This window comes from Hemiscyllium ocellatum, chromosome 5 (genome assembly GCF_020745735.1).
Source record: "Hemiscyllium ocellatum isolate sHemOce1 chromosome 5, sHemOce1.pat.X.cur, whole genome shotgun sequence".
NCBI lineage: Eukaryota > Metazoa > Chordata > Chondrichthyes > Orectolobiformes > Hemiscylliidae > Hemiscyllium > Hemiscyllium ocellatum.
In genome coordinates, this window is record NC_083405.1 from 93,599,760 (window position 1) to 93,624,246 (window position 24,487).

Genomic DNA, 24,487 nt, shown 5'->3' on the forward strand with positions numbered 1-24,487 from the left:
ACTTTTAAATTTTAAACCACAGCTTTTTAATAATAGAAAAGAGCTGAAAATTACCACCAGTTTTCTTTGGAAATAAAAAATTCACCAAATGTTGTTAAGTGAAACTGCATGAATATACACAGAATGGAAAGGTGTTTTAATCTTATCAAGATTAAAAAGGATGCTTGTTAAATGTGTCATTTTCCATGTTATCATTTTAGTGTAACTAACATTGCATTGCTTAATTTGATGTTAATTAGGAATGGAGTACTTTATTTTAATAAAGTGCCACCTTAAATCTCAACAAGCAATCCCCTCCAGCAAGGTAACTCATTCTCCCACACCACCTCTCCTCAAGGACTGTCAGACTTGCATTACCAATTTGACGTCAAGTTTTGCCACAGCTGTACCACATGGTTTGTTTACTTTTAGCTAACAAAGAAAAATTTTCATCCCACCAGACTGAACCAGATCAAAATGTCCATATGCTTACAAAAGATAAATAGCAGATAAAAACTGAAAACAAAATTAAAACAAAAAAAAGGAAAAAATTGCAAACTAATCTAACACACTATTAAAATCAACACACTTGAAACTGCTGAATTGGATTATACATTTTTCCACATAATTGGTCTCAAGTTTAAAAGTTCTTATTTTAAAACTGACCACCAGTTTTGAACCAATTACAATCAAAGTTATTTAGAGAGATCTGGACAGCGTGATGAGTCTGAAAGATCATTTCCTTTCATTTCAGGAGAATTTAAACATAGTGAGCAGCCTGCTTGACTGGCACCAGATTCACAAACATTACAATTTAGAGAGATAGCCATGCAGAATTTTTCCAAAGCTCCTTAGGCAGCAACTTCTGAGCACATGACTACTTCCATCTGGAAGGACAAGGGCAGGAGATGCACAGAAACAGAACTACTTGCATGTTCTCTTCCAAGGCCCTCACCATCTTGATTTGGAAATATAACTCTAATCATTCACTGTCACTGGTTCAAATTGGAATTTCCTCCATAATGCCTTTGTGGGTCTACATAAACATATTGACTTCAGTGGTTCAAGGCGGCATCTCACCACCTATTTCTCATGGTCAACTAAGAATTCATAATAAACGCTGGCCCAGCCAGTGACAACCAGGTCCATGAGTGAACAAATAAAAACAAAATTGTTCAGTGGGATGGAAGTGCAGCTCTACCCTTTTACATGCTTTAAAACACCATATAGAAAATTCCAATTCACTCTGACTGTACATAATTATGGAACATAAGAGCAGACCTGTTCATTCTATTATATTAATGTAAGTATGTCACAGGTGGGCCATAAGTGTGGGAGATTAAAATAATACACTAGGAGCATACCAACATTGTAAATAAATTACTTCCAGTTGGAATTAATAGAATCCTGTTGCAGACAAATGACAGTTTAGACACCTGCTAAAACAGACTTTTAACTGTCATGAAGTACAAGAAACACTGCAAAAGTGAATAAATATCTCACTTGTTTTCTGGTTGAACTGACATAGAAGACCTCAACTTTCTCTTTAGAGATACAATACAAAACTGGAGAACTGGTTTCAATTAATTTACTTTTAGAGTACAGTTTGAACATAATTAAGTGCAACAATCACTTGCATTTTTTTCTCCCTCTAGTCAGGAAACTCATCCTTTGTACAGGGATACCATTTCTTGGATGATACTGCACCCACATTGAGCTTGTCTAAATGTTCCCAGATAGTTCAACCTTAAGATCATCACGACTGTCATCAAATATATTTTACAACAATGATTATCATGCTCTGGCTGCAGTTACATTGCAGCTGATGAACACCACTGATTAAATATCGACTCAGTAGGCGTTCCATAGGGTTAGAATATTCTGTTCATGTAGGGGGAAAATGTACAGGACAACTAAACGATTGGTCTATTACCCAAACTCTCTATTAGAACTGATACTCAGAAGGGACATTCAAATATCTGAATGACGAATACTCAGACGTTTTATATATATTGCTATAAGTACCTAATTAATTTTATCAAAGCGTCCAGTAAATGGTTAATTTTGTTAAGGGGAAACAAACGATAAAGATCCTATTACTTGAACATATCGTTTCACTATGATAATTACTTAACCGGACATAGTCATTTGTTGCAGCGTACTCTCCCCAGCTGCTGCAGTGAAATGCACGATTACATTTGCCATTACATACTACTTAGTACAGAAGTTACACTGGTTGCACCAAATTGATCTTTTCCACGGAGTAGGAAACACAATACCCTTTGAAGAGAATATTTTGCTATTTCAATTAATAATAAAATTTGCATTTTACCTTCGTGTTGTATCTTCACACTTTAAAACACTGGTTTAAACGTTCTGGACGAGGACACAGCTTTTAATTTGTAGAACGCTTTGTGGAAATAGCTTGCAAGAATGTTTTCACGTGATTGTATAAACTATTCTGCCTCTGTACTCTACACGCGATTGATAGTTATTTATTTCTGTAGGAATAGCTATTAAGTGAAAGTAATTTCGTAGAACAGGTTTTTATACTTGCTGGAGCAAAGCATGGTGAAATTCTGCTGCTTCAGTTCATTGCTAACACTGTCACATCCGCGTGGATCAGCTGAGCTCTATCACGTGGTTCTGTGTCGAAGGTCAGTGCAGCACAATGGAGCTGCCAGAGTACGTCCTAAAAGGGTTGCAATTGCTGGCCGATCCCAGCCACTTCTCCAACAAAACATTCCGCATTTTGGTAGAAGCAGCTTTTGAGAGCCTCATAAACCCACAAACAGACGGAGCAGTATTTGGTGAGCATGTATTTTCGAGCTATTTGTGGAGAGTGGTTACTGGTTCTCTTATACAGATTTTAATGCAGGAAGGACACGGTCGGGTTGTTCCTTTGCAAACTGCTCTGCGTTGCAATGATCCCGGATCCTGTTATAAATAACATTTGAAGCAGTATGTCTGATATTTGCCAAATGGGTTTCTATTGACCGATTCCTTGTTCTTGAGCTGTCGAGTTGACGGCGCGAAATGCATACTGAGCCTGCATGTAGTGCATTGTTGTAGACCAATATCCTGGGGCCTAATGTATCAGGGTTGCTGATTTGGAGTGCATTCTTGTTTTATCTGGATTGTTAACAAATGTTTAAAAGCCCAGTTTATTCAAGTGTGACTTTAAAGTAGAAAAAACCCTGCTTCTTCTAAGTAAGCATGTAGTATGGTCATGATAATTAAAGACAGAATGTATCAAAATACTCTTGTCTGAACAATAAAATGTTGGGTTTAATTTTCATGAGCTAACGGCTTTTTTGCGTTTTTGTAAGGTAGCAGACAAAATAATTGTATCACTTATTAAATGTCATGCGCCAGTCAAGCCTCTTACTGGTGAAAAGCTTTGTTTTATGTGGAAATAGTATTGAAAATCATAATCTACCATTGTTACACAGACCATGTAGAGCTGGGAAATTTGGACTTGACTTTGCTGAAACAATGCCATGTAGCCATCGCAACGTGTGTATTGGAGGCAGGAAAACAAAACGCCGACAAGCCGACTATAAGGTTACATGTCCAAGACTTATGAATATTGTGTCAATTTAATATTGTTTTTGGGTGTGGCGGTATTTTGTAACTGATATTCTTCAATTCCAGCTCGGTACTTGAAGACTGTAGATTTGGAGCAGAAAGGATAGACATATTTTGCACAGCATACCAGGTTTGGTGTCCCTCACTACTGTACAATTATTGGGAATACTGCAGTTCAGTAGCTTGCCGCAAAAAAAATCGTCTTTTGTTTCATTTAAAATGAACCCACTGGTTTTCTAGTGTGCGGTTGGCGATCGAGAATTTTAAAGCATTATAGGGTTGTGATCTTGTAATTCCTTCTCAGTTTGTCAGAACACGTTTGTACAGGTAAAATACAGAAATAATCGCTTACGCTTTTATACATTTACTGAAATGAATTAACTCACTAACGTTATTGAATAGCTTTTGAGAATTTGACTAAACTAATTCCTTTTTTATTATTTAGAAGAACAAAGATAAAGTAGAAATCTTACTAGGAGGGTGAGTAATTATATATGTAGTTTGGTGCTCTGTAATTCCTTTTGGGGAAGTGGAGTTGCACCTTGTGTGCTGCATGTATAAATGGAAGTACATTTCAATCAAACAGTTTAAGTTATGATTGGTCATAAAGTCACTTAATTATCTATCTTCAATCCGCAGTAGGGATCTAGCGAAAGTGTATAGCATAATTGAAACACCAAAGTACTTACTGTCTGTCGAACCAAAACATCATTTGTCCAGCACTAAAGTTGACAAATGTAGTTCGTGTATCTGTGTATTTTTGCTTTTGAATCATAAATTATATATTTTTATTTGAACGCATTCCAATCCATATCAGCGGATCCATAGGGTGATTTATGTTCGCTGTTTTCAATCATGATCTCGAGGGACGAACTCATGTTTTTTTTCCCATGCACCTTTGTGACATGTAAAGAACAAACATGAAGGGAAAGGAGAGGCAGAGTAAAATTGTCCAATAATGTTAGGTCAACACTTGCATCTGCCAGTTAATCTGACTGTGTGTTCACATATTGGCCAACATTTTGCAATGATACATAATGAATTTACTGGAATAGTGGGCTTTTTTTTAAGGCTTGTGCTTACGAACTGATGAAGACATAGCGAATTCGGTGTCAAGCCCTAGTCGAAATCCTTTTTTACATTTGGGTTTGGAATTTTTTAAAAAACTCGCTTGCTTTGTGTGTGTATAGTGCAAAGATTCCCAGCCTTCATTTAAAATGAGATTTTCGATTGTTGAAGTCCAAATCTGCTAAACTACTGATTTGGAGAAGGTGGGATCTAACTAACGAAAATGCAGTAATAGAAATTAGCGGGAAAATCTGGCATTATTAACTTCTGCAAGTTTTAATTTTTAAAAAAAATTTAATCTTGCAGCATAGGAAGATTTCCTTCTCATATCACTGATGCCTCTTGGCGCCTGGAGTATCACATTCGGGTAAAATGTGTTTTTCATCTCGAAATAGCCAGACAAACTTTCTTCCAAATACTTTGGTACTAATACATCTGGCTCAATTCATTTTCACACCTTTTTGTTTTATTCTAGAATAACCATCTTCACAAAGTCAATCAACCGGCATACTTATTAACCTTAAATGTTGAGGTAAGGTCTTAAAAGAAGCCGGTTGTACGTATTTTTTAACTTTGAAATGCAGTTTTAGCACGTCTTAATATTCACTAATATTCCTTTTGACCTCTTTACAGAACGGGCATTCCAGGAAACCTCACGACGTTACTTTTCACTGTACCATGGAGCAGTTGCAGGTACTCCAGCGACGTTTTCTCATGTTACAAACTGTTGGTGCTTTCCCTGCAAGATTTCGGAACCCAAGTTATTTTTAATTTTGGGCCCAATTGTAAGACGTTAGACTCTGCATATGATTAGTTGGATGAGGCTCTGTCTTTTATTTCCCAAAAAAAGTGTACGTTGCTTTATTTTTTAAAAAAAGCAAGTTTTTTGAAATTACTTTGGCCAATGATTTAATTTTTGATTTTCTTGTTCATAAAAATACAAACTGTGATTAAAATTTTGAACCAAACTGTTCTTAGTCATTAAGTTCCTGTAGATTTGAAAATTTGTTCTTTAATCCTTCCCGTGTAACGATTTTTACAGAAACTTGACGAATGATCGATTAACAGAAAACGCGTGTTTCTGGTTTTCTTTGTAAATGTTTCCATGTGGAGATTAACCCGTCAATGCGTTTACAAAATGAGGGGTGTTTTTTTTAGTGTTAAGTTTTTAAATTGGATAATTTCTAAAAGAAAATACAACTGTTTGAATTGTAACCGTAAGGCAAAAAGCCTCCTGTGTAATAACTCTGTTCTGGCTTGTATTATCAGCGAAGGTGAAGCCTCTGATTTATTTTTACGTGTTTTTAAAGATAAATCGATTGAAATTGATCATAATTACTATTACTAATGCTTTTGTTTTGGTAATGTTCATTAATTCACGTAATTTACCAATCACTGCTCAAGATTGCGGAGGCATATTTAAAGCCATCTCCCTTTAGTTCACCAAACATCACAAATTTTGCGAATGAGTAAGATTCTGCTGGAGTAATTCAACTCATTAGAAAGGTTTTAACTTAACGTTTTCCTTATGTGCTACAAAAAAGTTGGAAATTCATAACTGCAACTACCATTTTTTTTTAGTTCTTTCAAGCTTTTGAGTTTCTTCATTAAAATTTTGAACCACAGTTTATATTTTTTATCAAAATGATCTTTAATAACTAAATTCCTGTAGACTTGAATTTTCAAGTATCTGAACAAACGACTTGACAATAAATGGATTTGTTTTTGACGGTGGGAGCGGATGGTATTTATTGACTAATTTTATGCAAACAACTGTATAAAGTTACGCGCTATGCAATTCTTACTGTACAACTGCTTGGGGTGGTCGGAGAAAGACACTTTTTTTCATTTGAATTTTTTGATAAAACAATTCCTTTTTCCGTGTCAGTGGAATAAATTTGTCACTTGTTTGTGAATTGATGTATTTTAAAAATCAGCTTTCCGATTGTAGGATCTTTTGGGAAAGTTGAAGGACGCGGCTAAAAGCATGGAAAAGGCGAGTCAGATGTAATTGATGAAGCTGTGGGGAGCGCGATTGAACTCGAGCCTGTGGGTGGTATAAAAGGAATCCGCCAAAACCTGCGTGCTTCTACACGTTATGTAAAAGATGCGGACAACAGCGCGTCCATTATTTCTAGTTCAAACGGTGCATTTGGCGAATGTATGAAATCCCGCCCTGTGTTTGAGTCGAATATATGTACAGGTGGAAAGTTCTTGAAGCATCAGCCTTGTATATTTGTTGCGTTTGACTCTGTATATACGGGATATTTTTCCATAATAAAAATATGCTACCTACAGCCTGCGGTATTTTTCTTTGCAATTGTATGGGGTGAAGTAATTTATTTGAAATTTCCTAGATACGTACAACATGTGGTATCAATATTTGAACTGCACTTGCAAGTCGCTTTTCGAATATTTACTGCTTGAATTTATCCCGACTTGTCGAAATAAAATACTGAAATCTCTAATAGCCCTGATGTTGAATAAATATCTTTTTCTACTTCTGAATCTAGAAAGCCAGGAAGTCGATCCAATTTTTTAGTGTAATGTTTTTCACCTCTTAGACGACAGTAACTGCCAAACGACTTCAATTACTGGTAACTGGAATTTAATTACAATACTTATCATTGACTTTTTCCAAGTTCTAGTAAGTACAAAGGCAGTTTATAAACTGCGCTAAGGAACCATAACCCCCCAAAGTCATCCCCTCGTGAATACATAAACTTTTAATAAGTCTATTGCAATTATTTGTAAGCCCGTTCAATTGTAGACAGCCAAAGCTGCTGAGTCTAACTTCGGATACCTTTTTCCTTCCCCCGATTTGAAACATCTTTGCCTCTGCCAAATTTAAGAAACACTGTACAGTTTAACAGCTGGGAGACGGGATGTGTGAAGGGAGCTAGTCGCGGGCACTCGACCACGTTCCGGTGACCGGAGTTTATCTCTCGACCGGAAAGAACCGTAACGCTGCAGTGAAACCATTCAACAAAATATTTCCCATGAAAAATTGGGATCAAAATAGAGTCGCTTCCTCAGCCGCTACATATTGAACGTTTGTTTGGAAAGTGCATCGTCGCACAGAAATGTAACCGCCCGATGATGCCTCATTGACAGTTTGTTCTAAATGACCAGCTTTACGGATCAATAGGGAAAGAAGCTTCCAATTGATCGTTCTGGGCTGAGATGCGCACTTCAGTGTGAAAGACGGCTCTGAAATAAAGTTCGGCGTCATATTTTATTATGCAATAACCTCAGTTTGTATCGAAACCACGAGACTTTTATTTTACCCGGCGACATGTAGGGTTTTTTTTGCAAAAAGCGTTTGATATTGGAGGGGAAGCTGATGCACGGAGCAGAGTAGAGGGTGTCTGGGTTGGAACGTATGTGTGTGTGTAGGGTGGTGTGGTGGGAGGGAGGGGGGGCGAGAGAGCGAGCTGGTGGTGGGGGGTCGGCTCTGATTACACCGACTCGAATTCCCAGGCCACCCTTAAGGAATGAGACCACGTGACGGAGCGGGGCGGGCGGACTCGAGCCATTTTGGGGACGGTGTCAGTTTCACGGCACCCATCACTGGGCTTTGAGGAGGGGGGGGCGGGTGGCGGCCGGAGGAGGAGGGGGCTGGGTGGGTTCGTGGATGTGTGGTGGTAGGAGGAGGAGGAGGAGGAGGGTAGGTTTCAACTTCTCCAACCGGGAACAGAGCGCAGCCGCCTTTCAGCCAGGTAGGATCGCCTGAGCAAATATTGCAACGGGCGCAGATCGGGTGTTCCCAGGCTCGGAGAGAGGGAGGGTGCAAGGGCCAGCGTTGAACGAATGTTATTTTCTGTGTGTGTGTATGTGTCTCTCTCTCTCTCTCTCGAAGCTCCAGCCTCTGCGATTGCAATTGACAGCGTCTGCAGTTCTTGCAAGATGGCCGCTTGGCTGCGATTCATTTTTTTTTCCCCCGATCTACAACTTTCATTGTGTTCCGCGGGGTGCAGGCTGTAGCCGGGAGTCGCTGTGGCCCGGGCATGGTCTCTCCGAGGCTGCAGTGACCTGAGAGTTTCTCCCAGGTACATTCCGGCCGCCACTGCAGGCCGATTTCACTGTTTGAAATGCACCCGGTGCTGCTTCTCTCTCTCTCTCTCCCCCTCCCTCCCCACTCTCTTCTGTCTTTCTCTCTCCTCTCGCTCTGAAGGCTGACAGCGGCGCGTCGCCCTCTTTATTTCCACTCAGTTTCGTTACGCACTTCACTCGCAACATTTTTGTTCGATTCTCCGCAGCGTTTGAGGCTGCGACCTTTCTGCTCGTTTGTGTGGAGGGAATAATATTTATACTTTCGATCACTGCAAGTCCGGAGGCTCGGACGATCGCGAATGTGAATTTAGATGTATTTGAAATGTGACCGTGGTGGGATTGTGCAGCTCTATCACCGAAGTGTTGTTAGCTAGTCCAAATACAAATGCATATTTTAACATCAAACGGGGGACCTAGTGCAAGGATTTTATAGAGTTAGGATCCAGACAGGGTGAGGAATGTGCTAATGTGACTGTTTGATTGAAAAGGCGAACGTGGTGTGTTTTCTGAACTTAACTTCTTAGGAGAACTTCTTTGGGTTTTCACGGTAAACATGGCGGTTGGTGATGGTGTCCCTCGGATCCTTGTACAGTGCTTGTAGTGTCAGAAGTAAATAAACAAACATGATACACGAAAAGCTTTGTCCTGACCGACTAACAAGATGTTGAGACTTTTAAAATCATGCATCTTTGTGAAGGTTTTCTGTAGTTGGTGAAGTAGGACTGTATCAGATTGGCAGCAATGATTTCTAGGCAGAGCACGAGGTTTGCGAGCAGCAATGTAAGTGAGCAAGCGTTTTAGCCCTTTTTTTGCTTGTTTAGCTTTATTATGGTAAAATCAGAAAAGGTGTTAAGGTCGGTTGGTGTCCTAGATCTGTGTTGTCTTATTGTTTGTGGGTGGTGATGATAGCTGTGATGGGGAGTGGGAGTGAGGAGGTGCCATACAATCGGATTCTGTTTTGATTGTGAAATGCCGAGTGCATGTAGAGTAAGGAGCTAAGATGGCCTTGGTCTCAAAACCTTTTGGCTTCATCCAAACAAACAGCGACCGAGCAGAACAACCGAAATTCCTTGAGAAGAGACACTGAGTGCATATTTCTGAGTGTGTTCCTCCTGCCACTTGGACTTTAAATCTCACGGAATGGTCTCTGCTGTGATGAACTTAAGTGAAATAACTGAGGCTGTTTGTAGCTGAAAGTTACATGCGGTCACATTATTTTGTTGGTCTTCCAACATCAATGATTGCTCAAATCAGAACGGTTATTGAAAGAAAATGAAGCCGTCTGACTTCCAACACTCCTTTTACTCCTGCCCTTGATTTCAGCCACATCCAAAGCCAATTTTAACAGATAAGATTATATGATGTTCTGCTTTAATAGATCTTCCAGAAATATTTGTTTGAGTTTGAGTAGATATTGGTGGTGATGCTGTGATCAAAGCTGACGTTGGGATTTCTTTGAAATATACATGATAAGGCACGCAGTTGAAAAATTGGAATCTACCATTTCTCAGCATTACTGTTGGATATGCTACAAAACTGTATTGTGAGATATGGGCTCTCCTAATGTAGTATCTTGAAAACGCATCTGTCAGATAGTCCACATTGTTGTGCTGTACCTAGTGCAGCTTTTAAATGGATGTCTTTGTTACACTTGGGTGGTGTGAGGATGATCCGAAAGCTAACTGTTTAACCTGATAATATAGACCATCGGGTTTAAAGCATAATCAGGAAGACATAAAGTTGAGCAGCTGAAATGAATTACCCAGCATAAACGGAAGCCCACGGGTATGTGAAGTGAAACACGTGTGTTTACATGGGGGTCTATAACAGGCTTGGGCTGCCTGTCTGTGAGGAAGGTTTTTGCTGAAGGAGTACTTCATTTATTCAGCAGTTAAATCCACGCCGGTTCTGTTCACTGATCGGAAGGGCCGATTACTAGTCTGTCGGGGAGGGTTGAGCGTTTTTTTTTAAGAACACGTGGCTTGTTTTTTTTTCAATTTTCCTTTTATTTCTGCTTGTTCGCGGAAGGGGTCCCCGGTGCTCGACAGCGAGAGCCGTCTAAAAGCAAGCACGGCCATGCTTGAGTGCCGCAATCCCGGTAACTTTTAACTAAACTGGAAAACGGGAGAACTTTTCAGAGTTTCTGGGCATGCTTTTTTTTGGTTGGGGGCGGGGGGGGAAGGACATTAATGTAAACCGGCCAGTGTGGAATGAAGAAACGAAGGATTACTGTCCAGTTTTGTTTGTTAGACTGCCTGAGGGACGAAATGACTGAAACTTCATGGAAATGTGCACATGGTCCGCTTGTGTCTCAAAGCCTTTTGAAATATGAAAACTATAGAATTGTTGATTGTTTATGACACTGAGTAGTATGATTACTGCAAAACGTCGCGCGTCGGCGCTGTGGGTAAAAATTGCTTTCATGAAGCTAATATACATAAGCGGTGATTGAATGTATGTGTTTTAACGGTGTGAGTACGATTGTAGGTGTTCGAAGTGGGGCAGATTTCCCCCCCCACCCCCTGTCTGGCCTGGTGTTTTTGTGCGTCTTCTGAATTATGTGCGTCACTTAGTTATTTGCATGTTGTCAGTTTTCTTGCTGTTTTTCTTACGAAAATCCGACGGTTTCCTTTTTAAAAAAACACTTTAAGTGGGCACCAACCCGTAACAAGTTGAATCGAACATTGCACCTTTTATGGATTCCCGCTTCCTGATCACTTGTTAATTAATTATTAATCAATAGGCGTGCACTATCAAAGTGAACCTCTCTGGTGGAACCGCCGCGACCCATTAGTCGCCCTGGGAAAGGAGAACAGGCGACTGCAGAAGGAAATCGTGTGATCACAAAAGCCACTACTAAAAGCTAGTGTCGACGTGGAGTCTATCTCAAGGAGAGCCAAAAAAAGCGATGATGTGCGCTGTGTTAGGGCTCATTTGAAATGGCGGTGAGATTTGCATGTTTAGATTGTTCAGCTCAGTGTCGGATCGTGATTGCATCTCCAACGGTTTAAATTGGCGATATTTTCACATGACCGCCGTGGGTCCCCCGCAGAAGCTCGTTCTATTTTCGGTCCTTTGGCGAAATGCCAAGTGTAACCCAAGTTGCTATAGTAACTGTAAGAATTGCCGGGTATGGGCACCAGCAGACGTCAATTTGCCTTTTTTTGCTTATTTAGAAAGCTCCTCTTTGTAGGACGCGAATGTTATTTTATTACATTTTGTAACGGGTCAGCTTCGGTATCTGCATCACATTACCACTCTAGCACCCCGATGTTCATTAAAATATTTCCAACGAACATGTAATTGCCGGAAATGGCTTTGTAGAACACAATTCTTCCTGTTTCGCTTTACGCGGGGCGAAAATATCGTCGGTTTAATGTCAAACATGAAACGTGTGATTGCAAATCCAGATGCGATGATCCTTGCGACATCACGATGTTCTGCTTAATAAAGAGTCGCTTTGTCTTGTGACGAATTTTCATCGATCTCGAGGTGTCTTGAAACGGCACCAATATGAGCCCAAAGGCATGTTGGTTTCGCGGAAAGAAATGTGTTTTTGGTTCGCCCGCTCAGCGTCTAGGAGTGAAGTCTAGAAAAGGCGGTTTTGTTACGCTTAAATGTAAAGGAAACAAAGCCAACCAAACGATCAGGAGTGCTAGTCAAAATTCATTGTCATTGACCTGCATGCTCGTAGTCCGTGAGTTGTTTTTATCATCACCGTGGAGGTTTGCGAGGAAGGTAGTCTGTACAGGATATCTTTAAAGTCTGTCTGATTACGAAGATGATTGTGTGCACTTTAATATGTTAGCCACTCTGCATTAATTGGGTCTGATTCGGCACTTGCAATTCTAATTTTACAACTCTTCATATGCAGCTACCGCACCTAAGCTTGTCAGTATTTCAGTGAAAACGATTCTTAGCTTTACAGGTATCAATTGTTTCACTAAACAGTTTCGCTTTCTTGTTTTGCCAATTCAGACTGAGCCGGCAGAGGGGCAAGAAATGCCAGTCATTAACTGATGCTTTGCGAATATTCTTATTTCAAAGTTGTTTCACAAATACTGCTTTGTTGATCTCTGCCTTTATAAAATGTACTAATTTTGTATCTGCCAATATGGATACTAAGTTATTTAGCTTCATGGTTGTATCATGGGGCAAGTACAACAAACCAACCAATGAATGCATTAAATAATGGAATTCCATAACAGGGATAAAAAACGCTATTCCTTTATATTTCTATTCAGCTTTCAGGACGCGGCCATTTTAGTCAGAAAATGCACCGAACAACACGTATCAAAATAACTGAACTGAACCCTCATTTGATGTGTGTGTTGTGTGGAGGATACTTCATAGATGCAACAACCATCATTGAGTGCCTACATTCATGTGAGTACAGTATATTGGCGTTCAGCAGGCCGCTCGTTCATGTTAGATTCTCGAAACCAAACTAAGGTATGTCGGCAAACCATGTCATTAGATCAACCATTATCACTGGTTTATGCATAACGCACGTGATTCCTGCGTTTATTTACAGTTTGCAAGACCTGCATCGTCCGTTACTTGGAAACCAGCAAGTACTGTCCCATTTGCGACGTGCAAGTTCACAAAACTAGGCCCCTTCTTAACATTAGGTATGTACTTAGAGAGATCACAATTTTAATAAAGCCAGTAGGCGTGCGTCTATAAGAGGTGTAACTGAACTACCGTATGGAGGTGATTTGTGTTTGACAAATGCAATTTCTCAAAGTAAATACGGGTGTAAACATGTCGTTATGATCGTTATTTTTGTAAACTGTTTAATGACACTTTTTTCATGTCATATATTTCTAAAAACATGGTCTGTCGCATAGTGGTTCTCTCAGTTAATCGATGGTGCTTTAGGACCATGTATCACGTGGTCATCCAATAGCCTTGCCTGTATTTTGTAAACTGCCCTTTAAGAAAATTATAATTTTATAGTTATCAAACATCACAGTTGAAAGTAGTTGACTAGATTTGAATGAAAGATATAGTTCTGTTTTTGAAAGAAATACGAAGATCATTATTTGGAAATCTTTGGCAGTAGCTCAAAGAATTGAGATCAGGTAATGCCTGATGTTTGTGCTTGTCTGGAAATACTTTATACTCAAAGCTATCAAAACGATTCAATAAATGCTGAACTGACTGAAATTGGACGTGAAAGCCTCTTTCAGTTTTTATCTGATATTTGAATGTTAACTGACTATTATTTTAACTGAGTTTAATGCAGGTTTACAGATTAAACAATCAATCAACCAGCTTCACTAAATTGAAACATTATGAAAATAATCAATTACTGTCCAATGTAAGCACCATTCCCCTTGTCCTTACAAAGTTTAAACAAAAACACTGCAAACTTGATTTACCAAATTTTTAGTTTTATTACTCAAAGAAAATTTATGTTGACAGTTAGAAAAAAATTGCAAAGCAGTACTAAAATATTTGTTATATTCAAAACATTTTTACATCAGCTATTAAATAGGATACAAAGTTTAATATCTTTCTGAAATGTTGTAGATATATAATTTTTCCACCTCAATTTAATTATTACAAATTCCTGCCAAGTGAACATTTTTGACAAAATTACAAGTTGTACCGTTTCTACAGACTACATAACTCCGTATGTGTCTGCAAACTAATAAATGGTAGCATACATTTTAAAACAAAAAAGGGAAGTAGTTTGCATTTTGGAATACTGCATTAAAATAAAGTGAACAGTTATTTGATATTTACACAAATGATCCTGTTATAACTGCAGATTAAAGTCCCATTGATGAATGCTATGTAGAATCAAACTTTTCTGTAGTGTTATCAAGTGTGATTCATGTTTAATCCTTTCTTAAGGTCAGATAAGACGTTACAAGATATTGTGTATAAATTAGTTCCTGGCCTCTTCAAAGGTAAGTGTAGTTTTTTTAAAGATATAAAACAAATTTTAAATTTGAATTTAATTCCTCTTTCTGTCTGTCAGTCAGACAATTAATCACTCTTTATCTTTCATAGATGAAATGAAACGTAGAAGGGACTTCTATGCTGCTCATCCTTCTGCTGATGGTAAGTATGCAATAATAAAATTAATTGATTTTTCATCTATGCCAATAAATGTAATAACGGATTTTTTTTAAAAAGGGCCAAGTTTTAGTCAGTATTGCATTTCTTTTAATTCCACACAACAGCAAAGTGACACCTTTTTAAAGATTTCTTTCAATATTTATATATAGTGCAGTCATTGAATTGTTACAATTTTGGTATATATTTTTGTAAATGGTTTTAGCTTAAACTGTAGAATTCAGTTTCTTTTTTAAACCCAATACCTTATCTGATTAAGAAGGATGTATAGTTGTGGGCATGCTGCATAAACCCATGTTTGTTTTCATAGTTTATATTTTTAATTTTTGAATTGTCACATGTCAGAAATATTTTCTGCTGTTATAGATTTCAAAACAAATAGTGTTATAATTATCTGAGGGTTCTGAGTAAGGATCACTGGACCCAATCTGTTCACTCTGATTTCTTGCCACAGATGCTGCCAGGCCTGCTGAGTTTTTCCAGCAATTTTTGCTTTTATTTTTGATTTTCAGCATCCACGGTTCTTTTTGATTTGCATAATTCTCAGTTTTTTAATTGTATTCACTGGCTAGACCAGCATTTATTGCTTTCAGTTAATATCTGTATCATTTATGCTCTTTGGCTTAAACTGTTTTTAAATTTAAGTCCAGAATGCCATGCTTCTTGTTGCTGAAAGCAGGATAAAATGTGAAAATGAAACACTGATTTGAATAATTTTTATTGTACAGCTTTGTTAACATCTTTATAGGCTTGAAATGATAGAAGTACAATTGTTTGTTTTTATTTTCCAAAGTTGCATTGAAATATTTTTACATGAAAATATTCTAAAATCAATACTTCCGTATTTTTAAATTTGTGTAGCAGCAAATGGCTCTAATGAAGACAGGGGTGAAGTTACAGAAGAAGAAAAGAGGATTATAACAGATGATGAAATCATTAGCTTGTCAATAGAGTTCTATGAACAAAATAAGTAAGTATAGCAATCACTCAAAGTATACTGCATCGCAAATTGTTAGTGATTTTAGCATTTCTTTCTTACTAAAAGGCAATTGTCTTGTATTACAGGACTGAACGAAAAGAAACTTCAGAAAAAGAGAAAACAAGAGATGAGGTACCTATTTTCAATTGTAATTCCTATACGTATTTTTTTTTGCAAAACATGTTTAAATAGTTAAACACGACCATAAACCAAGCATATAAATATACTTAATACAAGATTGATTTATATTTATAGACAAATGGTACTTATAGGTGAAGTAACACAGGTTTCCACTTTTTTGATAGTTGCAACGTCTAGAAATCTCAATTTTTTTATTTTATTTCTCTTCAGATGAATGACAAGAGATATTTGCGGTGTCCAGCAGCTATGACTGTGATGCATTTAAGAAAATTTCTTAGGAGTAAAATGGACATCCCTCAAGCATTTCAGGTACATTGAGATGCACTTTATTAAAGTTACACTGGAATTTTTTATCTAATAAATGAGTTCTGATAATTCATGAGAATTTATTTTGAAGGATTCTACATTCTTATAGATACAGTAATTACTGATTGTGGGGGGAAGGGGGTCAATCATTTTGACTATGTTCTTTTTTTTTCTTTTGCCCATGTGCAGTTAAGAAATCATTTAATATGACAAAGGAGATTTGGAGGCCCTTTGTATACATTCCAATATAAGGACGTAATTTGAATGAGTATATGGTAGTTGTCTACCACGTTTTAAACAGTTACATTTATGAAAACAAAAATAGATTTAAGCTACTTTAACATCTAAACTGTTTCCAAATTTTGCAATACAGAACATTATATTAAAATTTGGTTGGTAATGGCAAAGTCAACATATTGGTTGTGTTGAGAAAGATCTAGGTATTGAGATAGAATTTCTACCAATCTCAAGGTCAGAGTAACAAAAATTCCTAAGGGAGTAATGAATGACTGTAAGAGTTATTTGCAATTGTTTTATTTGTGTCACCATGACAAATTATCCATGACTGAAAATGGTTATCAATTTTCTCACCTGATTTTGGAGTCTGTTGATGTTTACCTAATTTTGTGGAAATGAACATTATGGCCTAAGGGTTTTAAAACTCTGACTATCACAGTGAAATGTGAAGTTGCATTCATTTTGCTTGTTTCACTTTTTTACAATGCAATATTACTTGTATACAACTATAATGAGGCTTGTAGTTCTGTGAGTATTGTTTTGTAAAAATCACTCCTGCTATTATCAATAAAGATGATTTTTATTCTTTTCACATTAGATTGATGTTATGTATGAAGATGAACCATTGAAAGATTATTACACTCTTATGGATATTGCCTACATTTATGCATGGAGGAGGGTAAATCCAATCTACAAATTCTTTATGGATCTAAAAATTTTTAATCTCCAAACCTTCAGTCCTCACCAGATGCTCTTGCATTTCATTTCAGAATGGACCACTTCCTCTAAAATATCGAGTCCAGCCAACATGCAAAAGAATTAAAATTGGTCATCAACAAGACCGATTCAATAACACCAGTGGAGAGGTTGAAAGTGACTCTGGGAGTGATAAGGCTAATAGCCCAACTGCTGCACCATCCACATCATCATCACTGCCTAGTCCCTCTACTCCAGGGCAGTCTCCACATCCACACTTTCCTCATATATCTACTACAATGAATGGTTCCTCCAATGCCAATACTAACCATCATATCCCATTCAACAGCAACAGACCACGCAAATCATCTGTTAATGGCTCATCAGCATCATCAGGCTGACAGTATTCACCAAACTGATGGTACAGCACATGTATTCGAAGACCTGTTCATACCATGTGATAATATATAGATAGAGAATGCTTAGCATTGTGAGCATTGTTAACATCACTATTTTGTAGTGACTTGTACATTTTGGTTCAAAGCAAGAAACAAGATGTGGCTATAGCCAGAATAGCCTTGACAACATCTTTTGCTCCTCCAAGATGGTTTTCCAATTTTTGGGAATGCAAAATAGCAATGGATCTACATCACTGCAAAGTGTATTGCAAAGATTTAAGGAGATGTGCATCAACAGTGTTGGATTTAATGACTCATGATTCACTGGAGCTGATATTCAGTGAAAAATGAAGGAAGGAAAGCTGGGAAGGCAGTTATTGTAAAGATGTAAACGTTGGAAAATATTTTGTATAACTGTTTTAATTGAAGTTTACTATATCTGTATATCAACATACTTTTAATTTGCTGGTATTGCATTGTTATTGACTGACTGTTCAGATGAAATATAAATGGCTAGTGAATTGTCCACAAAGACACCACTTGAAAAGGAATCAAAGAAATGAACATTAGAAAAAGTATTCTTTTTAGCCATTTCACTGTGAAAACTGATTTGACTGTAGATGTCAGCATCTATGGTTGTTAAATGTTTTCCTGCACCATTAGTATAAGAAAAGATGAATTCATCAACTAAAATAAAATTGTTTCCATGATTTATCATTTTAGACCTAAGTGGGTATTAAGTATTTGAATTGACTGCAGAACAACAGTGTCACTATACATAATGATCTCATGGACAAGTTAATATTTCTAAGATCAAGCAATTAAGGAAATTTCAGAGGTATGTTATGTAGGGATAGAAATCCAATATCCAGTAAAATGAAAATATGGCTAGATAAGGCATACACTACCTCTGGGAATTCAAATAATTATTTTTGAGACAATTTCCTTGTAACCAAATCCAAATAGTGATATGTTATATTTAAATATTTTGTTTGAAATGTTCATTGTTTCCATTTGTTTGCTAATAGTGAGTTGGACTATTGAATACATGTTTTAAAAATTCTTATACCAGAAATCTCTCTAATTTGAAAACATGAGTGTGTTTAAATCTATAAATATTGTAATTGAACTGATGTTATTCCGCCAATGGTTTTTTTCCCCATTGCTGTTGTCATGGATTGAATCTTGGTCAGCATAGTCAAACAGTTAACATCAATTTCTATGTCAGTGCCAGTAAAGGCAGCCAGAGTTCACAATGTTTGAATTTTTAGGAGGTGAAGTTTTCAGTTACTTGCTAGCTGTCAAATTTTACTTTAAATAGGATGGTTGACCTATGTTAAGCCAAATCATTCTCTATGTTTTATCTATAGCACATAAACTATAAATTTCAACAGATGACATTGGACCATATAATTATTAACAATAGAGCCAAAAGAAATAAGCTTCAGATAATTGGAGTTATTCAATCAGAATTGTAGATGGGTACACTTTATATTGAAAGACCAATACCATACAGCAAATAACCTACAAAGTTTCTTGAAAAATGAATCTATTGCGCCTGTGATAATAGATGTAAGCTATACATCTCTCAATGCTTAACGTTTATGCTGGGGTAAATGAGATCAACAGCATTTATTTCCATATTTACTTCAAGGCATGATCTTGGGCTCAAATTTAAGGCCAAAAGAGTTGACCCCTCGTGGCTTACTTGGGCATAAGGTACCAGTTGGGAACTGCAAAATCTATGAAGAAGATAGATTCCAAAGAATATTAGTGTTTTCATGTTTGCTAGTTGGTACATGAATCAGATTGTTTTACGTGATACCCTCAGACGTATAAGACTGCCAAGGATAAATTCCCAACCGTGTCTCCACACGTGAACATTGATGGTCTGCTTTAGCGTTATTTAAACGTTGCCGGTTCAAACTCCATCTCTACAGGGATTTGATGTTTTTTTTCCCCTGAGGGTTATATTTTGTTTGTAGAAAAACGTAAGACTGTACTTCTGCCTACATTTTTAATATTGTTCTACTGTTACTGACGCTGTTTGAAAACTAGCAAGCAAACAATTCAATTTTTTGTGCTCCAAATTGGAAAGGCACAATGCAAGCCATACTTTAGTCACCTTGAGATCAACTATAAAATCAATGATTTTAAGCTCTTGGTAGTTACTTTGTTTCCTATTTCTGCTAAACATAGCACTACTTGTAAAAGTATGTTAAGAGTCTGCAGGTACTTTTTCGTGGCAAAAATAATCTTCTGTGTTATAAATTCCACACAACTCTCCAATTCAATCTTGGTACGTTGCGAGTTCATCTCCAAAAACAATGCCGAGGAAAATGTTTGACAATACTTTGCGTTTAATGAGCGGTTTTCATAAGTGCTAATAGTATCAAATAATATTTGCTGTGACAATGAAGGTTTAGTATGAATCATTTCAATCTTTACAATTACGTGCCATTGTTAAGGTCGTACTACTGGGTTTCGAAAGGAGTCCGCGGCATTAGTTGGCACTGAATTCCTTAAAATGTAAGACGTCATGATGGACTATTAAATGATAGAAGGACTCGCCAGTAAAATCTACTTTATCCAATACTATCGGGTTGAAATCATACTGCAGTGGCTAGAGAATAGTCAATGGTATCAGGTGTGCGTCACAAAACTGCTAGCAACCTTCGAGTCAGATCTCCACGTAAAGACATTCCTCAGAGCTAGGCTTTCCCAAATATAAAGTATGAAAAGTCCTCTCCTTGTCAGCATTGCAGCAAACCCTCTTTTTTTTCCCCAATATCCTGTTAAGTCAATTATTCCATACATGTATCTCTCTGTTGGAGAAAATGCTTTCCCTTTTCACTTTTCCCTTAAAACAGGCTATTGCAATATAACACAATTTGGGATAATTAGTTTTCGAAACGCGCTACACTACACATTTCCCCTCTGCTTTCTTTTAAAATGCCTCAATTGTTTTTCTAAGCAGGACAGTTACCCTCAAGCAAAATCAGTCAAAAGTTTCTAAAGCATTTTTACAACTTTCTTTTTCAACTAATCTTGTAAACAGGAGGATTGTTTTAAATGAGATTATGTATTGTTATTTCAAGTTCTTCATGAAGCCAATGTACCAAACGTTGATTTTGCAAACAGAGCAAGAGTAAACAATAGAATCATCTCTATTTTCCTAGTTTCCGGACATAGTTTATAGTTACCGCAAGGAGATTAAAAAAAAAGACTTTGAGTAAGATAATCTTAGTTGATTTGCTTACATTCCCTTAGTTTGCGTTAAAACAACTCGCAATCGAATAGCACAATCACAGGTAATCAAATTGATTTGGTTGCTCTGACACCTACGTTTGAAAAGAGAAAAATAAATAAAAAATGAATGATATAAGGGGCAATCATATGAATGAAACAGTATATTGTTTAACATTCATATAAATTCATTAGTAGGAAATATTGTCGAATTTGTCCGTTAATTATACTAACCGGATAAGATAAAGTTTGTTTTAATTTGCTAAGTACTTAAATAATTTTCTTTGCAGTATTCCATTGAATATGAATGTCGTGTTTTTCAAAGTCCACTTCACTTGCACACAGGGACAAAAAACAACTTATCTCCTTAGCAGCAAACATCTACTGAGGGCAATCATGCCTCATGCTTTCAAGTAGACAGGAAGATTTCCTGAGAGAACCAAAGTTTTGTCGTTGTTGCAGGATGGCATGTTTTCCTGCGAGGAGAATTAAATGAAAAGCTTTACCTTTTCGTCATCTCTAAATTATAATCTTTCGTGCCAGTTTAAATAAGGAAATATCTTTAACTTTACACGCGGAGCGTACACCTATTTGCGTGGAAAGTAAAGTAACTATTAACAACAAGCATCCAGGTAAAGAATAACGCGAGTTCAGGTAATTGAAATGCTTGTAGTGTAACTGCGTCACCAAAGCTTTTGTTTGTAAGTACAAACAGATTGAGAAGGCCCACGGGCATCGGGCCAACACAAGCCTTTTAGGTTTGCTGTGACATGGGTGGAAAAGTTATTAACTTCAATTCGGAAGCTCCCCTTGCATTCAAGGCCCATTTAAAACGCAGAGCGCACCAGACGGTTTCACTTGGAAAGATATGTCTTAATGCTAATATTCTTCCGCCACTTTGCAAGTGTGACATTTTCATGCCATTTTAATGTTTTTTTTCCAGACAATTGAATGCACGTTGCTTTGTGAATCCACCAATGCACACACTGGAGCCATTTTCGGATAACTTGATGGATACGGGGAGAGGTTTGGAAGGTGCTGAACGAATTTGTCCGAACACAGCTCTTCATTTGAGTTGGAGATGCAAAGGTGAGAGCTTGGAATGTGAAGGCTGTACTCCCTCTGTTGCAATACAACAAACCAAGACAATTCAACTGAATTAAGTGAATGCACCATTTACAATCTTCCGGTCACACATTGGACCGGTCAATACGATACGTACCGTCATCCATAAAGTTTATTCCTGACTTGATCTCATTTTATTGTGTTCAGTAAATATTTTAGCTAATGCAGTTATCACAATTGCTTTGAAAGAGATGTATCTCTTCCAACGTATTATTCTTGGCCTACAATAAGGAGTGGCTTGTGCAGATATTTATGGGTCCAACTTGTTGTTGATGTCTCGCTGTACGGACAGGTAATAATAGACAAACATCCAACATCACTGCGTCGGTGTTAAATGGAACTTGGATAGCTTGCCGTGTACTCAATGCGCGACACTATGCTGCGCCTTTGAAATCTGATTGTAAATACATGAAAATGTTACAAACTAAGTTTAATATTTACCTGACTATGCATAATTCTTAAACGCGGCAAAACACGCCGACCAGTTGAATAATTTAAACAAAGAACTTTTTTGGCTTAATGTTGATTGGTGTTCCTATACTTGAAAAATTGTATATAAATCACAGTTATACTTTAATGTACAGAGATCAGGAAGTGCAACTTTTACTGTAAGTATAGAAATGATTCTCTAATACAGAAGAGCCCCCGACATACATCATATGTTGAAAAAATCAATAACAATTAGGTGTCAGTGTGACGTTAACAAAAAACATAGCAGTAATACATGACTACCTTACAAATATTACATCAAAATTCTAAGTGAATGTTTTAATCAGATAAGTGCTTCCTGTTTGTCAGTGGTGGGTAACGTTCTTGTCTAATGCGTGATCTTTTTTAGCTCTTTGCTCAACGAGCGGATTTCCTTTTCTCACAAACAACCAGTTTCTTTTTTGTTACTTGTACAAGAGCTGAGCGAACGGTTATTGGTTACGTGCCTTGTCTGCAGAACATTTTTTTTCTTTCCTTGGTTAGGATTAAGAGCTTCATTTTATTCTCTCGCCTTGACATTTGATATCGGGATTTGCATTAAATAGCTCGGGCAGAAAGGTTTGGGTTTTAAATCGCGACCACGGAAAGCATTAGGTGCTGCGGGTTGGAAGTTAATATGTAGACTGACTCTTTCACTGTCAGGATTTCAGTCGGAATCAGCCTTATCTTCCAAAATGGTTTACACATTCTGCAAATTGTGGGTTGCATTATCTTCATAGATTGTGCATTGGCTGGGTGATTAACTGGAAGTTGCGAGCTTCCAAGTGTCCCATCCACATGTGTCTCCCTCTCTGCTCCCTACCGAATGACAAAGGCAGGCAGGTTTCTGCAGCTCGCAGAGCGGCTGCTCACAGTCCACGTGACTCTTTTGGCGGGCGCTCGCGCGCCGGAGCCCTAATGGGAAAGGCTGCAACACGCCTGCGCGCCTCTGTACTCCACCACAAAGTGCAATGGTCAAACCTCAGAATAACTGTAGCACATGGCCCCTGCGTGTAGCATGAGTAACCGCAGCAAGCAACAAAATTGCAGGCAGTTTCCCTCTATTCTCCAAAAGAAATCGGACGCATTAGAACCTTGATAGTTTATTGATGATCTCTCAGTGCGGCAGCCTGTGTACACATACTAAAATTCAATTACGAGAAACACAGTTTCTTGTCCTTTCCTCCTTGTTGAATTTTAACGCAGCCATGAAGGGCATTGAAGTCAATGTAAAGATCCCACCGCCTTTATTATTAGCAAACACAATATATATTCAGGAAAACAGATTAGGATTTCGTGTCATCATAAATCTTAACCATTGGAATTTTACAGTTAATGGGACCGTGAAAAGTGACAACATTCTTTTTTGGTGGAGTGTCCTTTTGAAAAGTACATTACCACTGTGTTGTGGTTTTGGCTTGCCGCCGTGCTTGCATCCAGGCCTTCAAAATAAGTTGGATCACTACCTAAAGAGAAAAAAAATGAAGAGCTGTGCTGAAAGTGTGGGACTAACTGAGTTGCTCTTGTAAAGAGCACGATTGGACGGGACGGAAGTAATAGTTTCTTGTGTGTTCACACCTTTTTCATGATTCCAACGTTGCATAAGGGTGCAAATGTTCGAATTGATTCCAAGGTTGATTGAAGCTCTAGTTCATAGTCACTTAGATTGCTGCCGTTTCTGTGCAAAGCTCCATTATTACTCATCTGTAATTGTACCCTCAAATCTACAATACTTTGAATCGTGTACAAATTCCTAATCATTTAGTTGTGGAGTTGTGTAGAATGAAACTCAGAATCCAAAGACAACTCGAATTCAAGGTCAACTAATTATTATCTACAAAGAGAAAACACCAAACCTTCAGCTCTTGAGAGAATTTGTTAAAATCTTTTTTTCGAAACCACATGTCAAAGTGTAGCAAGAGTCACACTGTGTACTCTTAAGAAACAGTGATATATTAGCCCGAAAAACGAATCACTATCATGTTCAAGAACACAGTTATTTGGTGCTGGAAAATCGCGCATTTAATATGAATTTGCAGATTATTCTAATCTCGTAGATGTGGAAATTATGCCCTGACAAATGATTCTAAAACTTTATTTTAAGCGTCACAGTATT

The 24,487-nt window shown here is 37.6% G+C and overlaps 1 protein-coding gene across 1 annotated transcript; it reads left to right on the plus strand.

Annotated features, from left to right (window-relative positions):
- The first annotated feature begins 2,607 nt into the window (after positions 1-2,607).
- LOC132816215 (polycomb complex protein BMI-1-like) lies at positions 2,608-18,473 on the plus strand. The gene is made up of 20 exons (XM_060825710.1): positions 2,608-2,789; positions 3,432-3,543; positions 3,634-3,697; positions 4,013-4,047; positions 4,942-5,002; positions 5,111-5,167; positions 5,269-5,328; positions 6,587-6,642; positions 9,510-9,519; positions 10,717-10,786; positions 11,432-11,523; positions 12,933-13,074; positions 13,223-13,319; positions 14,551-14,606; positions 14,710-14,760; positions 15,637-15,745; positions 15,841-15,886; positions 16,106-16,204; positions 17,037-17,117; positions 17,209-18,473. The coding sequence occupies exons 1-20, from the start codon at positions 2,651-2,653 to the stop codon at positions 17,533-17,535; spliced, it is 1,764 nt and encodes a 587-aa protein (XP_060681693.1). The 5' UTR covers positions 2,608-2,650; the 3' UTR covers positions 17,536-18,473.
- Positions 18,474-24,487: the final 6,014 nt, after the last annotated feature.